At 44.0% G+C, this 8,662-nt stretch overlaps 1 protein-coding gene across 1 annotated transcript in view; it reads left to right on the forward strand.

Moving 5' to 3' along the window:
- DDX51 (DEAD (Asp-Glu-Ala-Asp) box polypeptide 51) overlaps positions 1–7,711 on the forward strand; it is an 11,239-nt gene extending 3,528 nt beyond the window's left edge. Inside the window, 12 exon segments of the mRNA XM_009330849.1 lie at positions 239–329; positions 331–406; positions 595–701; positions 1,223–1,331; positions 1,903–2,048; positions 2,761–2,959; positions 3,589–3,704; positions 3,797–3,913; positions 4,856–4,957; positions 5,437–5,500; positions 5,719–5,853; positions 7,172–7,711. Of these exon segments, the coding sequence (XP_009329124.1) occupies positions 239–329; positions 331–406; positions 595–701; positions 1,223–1,331; positions 1,903–2,048; positions 2,761–2,959; positions 3,589–3,704; positions 3,797–3,913; positions 4,856–4,957; positions 5,437–5,500; positions 5,719–5,853; positions 7,172–7,198 (1,289 nt within the window). The 3' untranslated portion in view covers positions 7,199–7,711.
- The last annotated feature ends 951 nt before the right edge of the window (positions 7,712–8,662 follow it).

An 8,662-nucleotide genomic window follows, 5' to 3' on the forward strand; every position in this document is an offset into this window, starting at 1 on the left:
TACCTGTAGAGAAAATGCTGGGGCTGCTTTTTGTTCAAGCAAACCTGAACTTAGAAGTAGGTCAAAAAGCCAAGGAATTCGTGGCTGCAAAGCAGCAGATTTTTAGCTCAAAGCTGTCTCAGAGAGCTCTATGAGTCCCCTTCATCTCAGCATCCTCCTCTTTTTCTCAGACAACAGGCACAGCATAAGGAGTTGGAAGGGTGGAGGGGAGTAAAATGGAAACATAAAACTCTATGAGGATATGTCGAGCCCATCTCTTTTCACTGGGTTAGATACAGGAAGCCCCTTCTCTCCCCACTGCTTTCAGGGACTCATTTGGCCTTTGTTTTGGCAGGTTCTGCTAGATCGAGTAGTTTGCCAAGTACGAGCTCTGGTTGTTCTGCCCACCAAAGAACTGGCACAACAGGTATGTGGCTCTTCACCTTCCCTCTGAGCAGAACTGGGCCAGGGGAAAAGCTGGTGCAGTCAGTACTTTGCTTGGCTGTTCTGTGAAGCAGGTTGAAGACCCTGGCGGTGGGTTTGATGTTGTTAGCATAATGGAAAGTATTTCTTTAAATGATTTCATTGTGGCTAACAAAGCCCATCTCTTTGTAGGTGAGTAAAGTGTTCAACATTTACACTGACGGGACAGGTCTGAAGGTCGTTTTGATTACTGGCCAGAAATCTTTTGCAAAGGAGCAGGAGATGCTTGTCCAGAAAAAGTAGGTTGAAAGGTCTTTTGATAAGGTTTGTAGAGATTGTAAACTATTTAATCTCAGTGAGCAGAGGTTAAAATATAGGCTATTGCAGCACACCATCATGCAGTAATGATTTTGGATGGTGGGTTTATATGCTAGACACTGGTTGTTTTGTCTTTGTCAAAGTGCCTGCTGCTACCCCTTTTTTGTGATTGTTATGTTTTACCAGATTTTTGGGGTTCTTCACCAGCTGAGTAGAATGCAAATGTTTACCTTGTACCCACAGGTACAAATGATTGTTACGGCATTTTGCTGCAGCTAAACTTTTTTTAAGAGTAATGAAGAATGGCATTTTTTGTTTAAAATGAGGGTTTAGTGTCCAGCACTGCCTTTGCCTGCTTTCCAAAGTAAAGTGCATATTTGAATTTTATCGTTTCTCAGTTAAGTGAACAGTAGGAAAATCTTAAGGTCTGCTGACCAAGGATCTCTGTTACGTGCTTTATGGTGCAGGGAGAAACTTACTGATGGGCTGCTTGTTCTTTCAGAGTGACAGGCTACTGCAGCCTGGCTGATATTATTGTGGCTACACCAGGGAGGCTCACCGATCACATTAGCCAGACCCCGGGGTTCAGCCTGACGCAGCTTCGCTTCCTGGTGAGTCAACTCCACAGGTCTCCCATCTTAGTGCAAGGTCCATTACAGCTGTAATTCCTGCTTTGTTCTCGCACGGTACATAAATACATCTCTGTTGGAACTATTGTATGGGCCTGGTCTACACTCCAGATTGCTCAGGCAGCGGTCTCAAGATGAGGCGTTTTATTCCAACTCGTGACACCCAAGCATCCACCCACTTCCCCTTCTCTCGTAGCCTCTTGCAAACGCAAACTTGGAGTAAAGCCTTATTGGCCAAGGTCAGGGTAAATTGTCAGACTGTAGTAGCTTCCACCACATGGGAGTCTGTGCAGAGACACAGTTGCAATCTTATTTAGGATATGGAGATTTTTATCTCTTATTCGGAGACATGGATTGGATTTATGTGCAGATGAACGTGTGTGTAGTTTGATGTCAGGCTGGCTACTGAGTCACTGAAATAAAAGCAAAATTCAGTTTTGGGGTAGAAACTTCTGCCTTCATTTAATAATGATGATATTACAAAAGGAAAATAAAAGCTGCCCAATGCTAGACAGTATTTAACAAGTAGTGTTTATCACCCTTGTGAATTCAGATCGTAGATGAAGCTGACCGTATGATCGATGACATGCACCAGAACTGTCTGAACCAAATTGTCAAAGCTGCATTCCAAGTAGAAAACGACTCTGGCTCCAACATGCTTTTTCAGAGGACCAAACCAGGGCCTGTAACAGCAGCCAGGTAAGTTGCCAAATGCATTTCTTTGAACTGGTAGCACGGACACCAGCACCTAGATACCGCTGCCCTGCTTCACAGTACTCCCTCACAGGCACTCCCAAAGCTTGCTTACTCTGAGAAATGTCTGCCAAAGTAAGGCAGCTGCTTTTTCACAGCTTGAAAAAGCAGGCAGCGAACAGCTGATACTAGAGGATGTCTTCTAGACTGAAGCCTAAGTATTGTATTCTCCAAGCTTTCCTTAACTAGACTAAAGGAGCATCAAAAGAATGCACAAATATTGCAAGTCTGTGATTCATTTGCACCGTAACTATAGTAATGCCCTCTGGCAAGCTGAGTAATGGATTTGAAGGAAAACTCTTGGAATTATCTGTCTGCAGCTGCTGTTTTCATACAGCATGGTAGAGATGTGTCAGAAACTGAGACCAGCCACCAAGGAAGGAAGCAACTAGAACGAGGACACGGGTAACTAGGATGCAAGGATGTGTGCAGGGGTAATGGATGCGGGTTGTGCAGTTGGTTGAGAGCGCTGATCAGTTCCATCTGTGAACTCCACCATAAAACAAGGGTGGAAAAGAACCTACAGGAAAGGCCCAGAGCAGGAAAAGAGCATCAAAAAGAGTTAATTGCTTCCCTCATAACATCATCTGAAGGCACTTGTGGAGGAACTCCTTTGCCCCATCTTCAAAGCTCAGTTTCCGTGTGCTATTTATTTCAGCTCCTGCTATCCTCAGATACCCTTACAGAAACTGCTGTTTTCAGCCACGCTGACCCAGGACCCAGAGAAACTGCAGCAGCTGGACTTGTTCCAGCCTCGCCTCTTCACATCTGTCTATTCAGAGAAAAAAACACTCGGAGATGGAACAGAGGCTGAACAAGATACTAATAAGAAATACATACTCCCCGAGGGGCTATCGGTATGACATTAATTCTCTTGAATAAATTATACTTGAAGATTTGTTTAACTCTGGAGTATCTAGTTATGTTTTTACCCTATAAACAAATATGTCTTCCCTAGGATTCCTCGCATTACAGAGGTGCTGGGAGAGAGTGGCTTTGTATTTATGATCCAGAGAGCTTTACCTTTGCGCATTTGTTTTCTCATTACTTAGTGTTCATTTGGTTAAGACTGGATTTTTTTTTTTTTTTAAATTCAACTCTCTTCATGCAGAATTAAGCTTACAAGCAATGGGGAGTGGAGATACAAAGTAATAATAATGTATTAGCCCTTAGGTACGTGCGTTTCAAGGCATGTAGATACAGGTCACCTGTAGACAAGAAGGCAGTGCGTGTTGTTACTTGCCGAGGAGAAGTGAGAACATTAGAACAGCACGGGTCTCCTGTCTCCGCCTTGTGTTGCATCCTCCCAGCCTGTGACTCTGACTTGTTCGAAAGGGAGTAGCGTTGTGGGGTCTGGTTTTGCTGCTATTAGTCAGTTGCAAAACATCCAAGCCTGGGTCGGTCACGGGCAGGTAGCGGGTTTCAGAGAAGATAGCCTTGGCAAGAAGTAATTTTTCTCTCTGAACTTCTTCCTTGTCAACTGCAGCAATGTTATGTGCCTTGTGACCTGAATTCCAAGCCTTTGCTCCTCTTGCATTTCATGCTGACAATGAAATTTACCCGCGTGTTGTGCTTTACCAACTCCAGGGAAGCTTCTCACAGGTGACTATATTAATGAGATCACTATAGTAGGTATCTGTCAAGTAATGTTAGAGAGATGATGAAGTGGCTGTTTCTATCCTGTTTACCTACAGATTGTTCCTGCTGGTTCAAGCCTTTGGTGGAGTCACTGCGGCTGAATTTTCTTCTCGGTTACCTCCAAGTGAGAGACAGAGAACCATGAAGGAATTTGAACAAGGAAAAATACAACTGTGAGCATCTCAAATGAGCTTCCTGCATGTCTTCCAACATAGGCTATTTCCAGCTAGGTGAAAAGCTAGGTAGAACCAAGAACACAGTTAAATGGGGTCCTCTGTAAAACAGCGTGCAGGAACCAGCTTAGAGAATGGGTGTGAGTCTTGGGCTTGCAACTTTTGAATTGTTGCCCCTGCATGTAGCTTGGCCTGTTCTAATCTGGCTGTAATCTGAATTTCTGTGTGTTAGTTCATAACAAGCGGTAAATGTGACTGCTTGTTCATATAGTTGCCCGAAACATGTACGGTTCTGAAAATCTTAAGTTTAATGTCTCTGCTTGGGGTCTGGCACTTTTTGGAAGAAAATGGATGTTGGTGCTAGAACTATATATAGTATTAGTGCTTCCTACCAAAGAAAGCCTTGATCAGACTGGCGTACAGATCCATGTCTTTCATCTGCTTTGTGATTTCGGTAGCTATACGGGATTGCATCTGTGGAATGTCTCTGAGAGGAAGGTAAACATTTATTTTTTGGATTTTCTTTTTATCCAAACCCTGTGTTTAAATTCATCCTTGACTACCGGAATTTTGCACCTCGCTGTCTGCGTTCAGTGCCTTTATGGAATGTTCAGATAGCTTACAGGTTTGTAACCTCCAATGTGGTGGGAGCCGTCTGGCTTAGTCTCGCATGCCTGGAGAACCTGGAATCACCCAGTAAGTTTTCATGCACAACAGTAGGTGACAAATCTGTAGTGATGCTTGGAGGTCTGCGGGCAGCTAATAATGCCAGTGACAATAAGGAGCGACTTACAATGCTGCTGTTGTGCTCGGAGGTCAGAGGCTGGCTGCCCAGTTTGAACAGAGATTAGCAAGAGTTGTGCTGTGTCCATTTGTGTTTCACTTGGGTGCGTAGTGCAAGAGGTGTTACCTAAAAATGACTGTATCTACATTTAAAACCAGGTTAATCAGCACAGACGCCACTGCACGAGGGATTGACGTCAAAGGAGTGAATTATGTAATAAACTATGATGCGCCTCAGTTCATCAGGACATACATTCACCGGTAAGACAACCAGGAGCAAAAGGAAGATGGTTGAGCTTGGTTTACTTTGGAATATTTAGCAAAGGTGACACGCACTTAAAAGGGTTTGTAGCTTTGGATTTTTTTTTTTTACTTTAATATGCAAATAGCTTTCTAATCAAAATTAAGCCCGTAGTATCACCAGAGTAACACAGGATTGAAATGGAGAACTAGCAGCCTATTATAGAAAGTGTATTTTACAGGAGCTAGAAATACTGTCCTGGACAGCATCGAGTATTGGGTTTCTAGATGTTCTGAAAACTGCAGTGGCTCAGCAGCTGAGAACGAGCCCTGGAAGTATTTATCCTTTGTAACATATGGCTAGTCCTGCTGTGCTAACCTCAAAAAACTCAGAATCAGACTTTCTTAAATCTGGAGAATTTCAGAATCAGACTCTTGGAGCTGATAATGGCAGTGACTGCATGTCTAAACTGACCTGATGCTACTTTTTCTGATTTCAGAGTTGGAAGAACGGCTCGTGCAGGAAAAGTGGGCGTCGCTTTCAGCTTGGTCCTTAGAATTCAGGTATGTCGTTGGTGTGGGATTCATTTGATAAGGATGCGTGCAGGGGCATAAATAAGGAAGACGAGGTTCATACTACTTCCCACCTTTTCCAGTCAGCTGAGCTTTGTACTTGGAAACTTCAATTATTTCCTGACTAGGCAGCACATTCCAAAACGTGCTAATTTTCTAGCTGATAGGCAGTGGGGTGTCTCATCTCCTGTGTCTGTTTTATTACGCAGGAACGTAGGTTTCTGCGCATGTTGAAGGATGCCGGCATCCAAGACATAAAGAAGCACCCAGTGAAGGGCAACTCATTAAAGCCGTTGGTGCAGCAATATGAGGAAGCTCTGAGTAAGCTTGAGAAGACAGTCAAGGTAATTGAAACGGGGAAGAAAATTAAAAAAAAATCAAACTGCAACTTGCACAGTTGATTGCAACTCATGACTAGCACGAGTATTAGTGTCCAGAATCCTTTTCTTTAACTGAGACATTTCCATTTCAGTGTGAAGCAGCATTTTTGGGTGCATCATTATGAAATACTCAGAAAGGGTGGGGAGGGGAGAAAGAGGTTTTCTGTTAGAAGAAAGGTAGGCAGCATCCTGGGCGGTCTGTAAAAGACGTGTAGAGGTGGCGGTTAGGGACACAGGTTAGTGGTGGACCTGGCAGTGTTAGGTTTACGGTTGGACTCGATCTTAAGGGTCTTTTCCAACCTAAATAGAATCATAGAATCATTAAGGTTGGAAGACACCTCTAAGATCATCGAGTCCAACCGTCAACCCAACACCACCATGCCCACTAAACCATGTCCCTAAGCACCACATCTACGCGTCTTTTAAATACCTCCAGGGATGGTGACTCAACCACCTCCCTGGGCAGCCTGGTCCAATGTTTAACCACTCTTTCAGTAAAGACATTTTTCCTCACATCCAATCTAAACCTCCCCTGGCGCAACTTGAGGCCATTTCCTCTCGTCCTATCGCTTGGTACCTGGGAGAAGAGACCGACACCCACCTCGCTACAACCTCCTTTCAGGTAGTTGTAGAGCACGATGAGGTCTCCCCTGAGCCTCCTTTTCTCCAGGCTAAACAACCCCAGTTCCCTCAGCCGCTCCTCATAAGACTTGTGCTCCAGACCCCTCACCAGCCTCTGTGGTGATTCTGTGATTCTGTTCTATGATTCGTGGTGTTTCCTTTTCTGCTCTGCCTTTGCCTGTACCTCTGGAGCTGGGATTTTGGTAATGACCCAGAGGAAGGTGAACAAAATGCAGAGATTAAACCTTTTGTCATTACAGAGTTTTAAGACTAATTTACAGCTATGCTGACTAGAAGTTGGGTATTCCAAGCCAGGAACGCATTTTCTGCAGGCCCTCCTTTACGCACCAGTGGGAAGGTTGAGAGCTTTCAGACAAAAGCGGGGTAGCTTTTAACTTGCCAGATGGGTAAACTCTAGGGATCCATAATAGACTTTGTGATATTTGTGCTGTATGATTTGGGCAAGTGTTCTGCTCTCTAATTGGAGGACTCCTGATAAACATCTGTCCTTGAAAAATGATGATTTTGAGTTGCAGACTAGCAACGTTTGAGAACTGGGGCAGAAAGGATTATTAAATTGTCTCATTGCTCCCCAAAGTCCCTTCTGTGTGACTCAGACAGCGGCATCTTCAGTCACCTTCTCAACTTTAATTTTGAACAGAACGAGCGAGCACAGAAACGAGCCTGAATGAATGGAAGCTGAGGAGGTTGTGTTTCGTGGCACTGAAGCTGCCGAGCGGGATAGGTCACGGACTACTACCCAGCACGGTAACAATGAGACATGGTCCCTGAATGGAGCTGAAGGATATTGTAAGGTTGAGGAGCCAACCAAAGTCAGCTATTACAGGCCTCGTTCCCCTTTCAAGGACACTGCGAACAGAGTTCAGTTACTGGTTTAAAAAGAAAAAAAAAAATTTGAGATACAGTTGTCTTGAAGAGGGCTTTGCATCATATCCTACTGGCCTACGTAAAACCACCCCCGGTGAAGAGAAGAGCCATTAGACAGCTCTTGAGCATGGGCCTGATGGAACTGCCGCTCTCCAAAGGGGAGGGCTGTGCCCTTCTTGCCTCTGAACTGGCACAACTAATGGTTCTGTCTTACTGCACAAGCAGCTGTATCTGCAAATGCATAAACACCTGTCCAGGGCCTATAGCAGAAGCGTGTTTGAAGAGCTGCTCTGGGCTGAAGTGACTGCAACTTTTAAATAAATACTATATATATTTTTAAAACGATGTCTAACAATGATTCCTGTGTACAGGGATGGAGATAGCGTTGAAGGGATTTTTCACTTCTATAGTCTTGTGCCTTTCTTGTCACTTTCTTGCCTATTCACTACCAGTGGTAACAGCAGGTATTAAGTGTTACATTGGTGTTAATGCAGACTAAAATGTCTGATGTCTAATATGAATATACTGGAGTCAGCTAGTATCACTACAAGCCATAAATCTGTATTTGACACATGCCACTGATATTTTTAGCTGCCCCTGGCAGAAGGCTTAGAGCTACCACGTAGCTGCAGCCTGCAGCTGCCTTCCAAGACCTTGAGCAGGAAACGCCCCAGCTCTGGCTTAGTATTGTGTAAAACAAAATAAATGTACACCAGCATTAGCAATACATTATCGGAGCAAAATGAAGGGCTGGGAATCTTGGAGGGACGGGTGGCAGGAGGGGCGGCTGCATCTTGTAAAGATAGGAGCAACGCGGGGTGGTTTTATAGCAGTGAAGTAGTGTGATAAGTGGTATGTTGTTTGTTCACCAAACTTGATGAGACAATTGCCTTTTGTGGTATAAGCTAAGGAAACTGGCTATGAGAGTTTGGACTTTGCCTAAGGTAATGAAGTATGACAACTCAGAATATTTGTAAAGGAATTTACAAATTTTAGAGAAATGGGGGAAATGAAAGGGTTAAATCCCTGACAATCCCTGTCTAAAACCTTGCTGTGATTTTTTCTTAGCTTCACTTGCATAGTTTTAGTGATTTAGTAGAGGCATGTAAATTCTTACCTGACCAGAATTTACAGGCCTTGAGCTAGCTCATTAGGCCTCCGGTGTAAATCACTGATAATAGGAACTCAGGACGACTGTGTCAAGGTAAGTGTTAAAAAACTAGTTAAACTGACCCCCTTGTAATATTCCAGAGTCAAAGGACTG

The sequence above is a fragment of the Pygoscelis adeliae genome, unplaced genomic scaffold (assembly GCF_000699105.1).
Source record: "Pygoscelis adeliae isolate BGI_AS28 unplaced genomic scaffold, ASM69910v1 Scaffold358, whole genome shotgun sequence".
NCBI lineage: Eukaryota > Metazoa > Chordata > Aves > Sphenisciformes > Spheniscidae > Pygoscelis > Pygoscelis adeliae.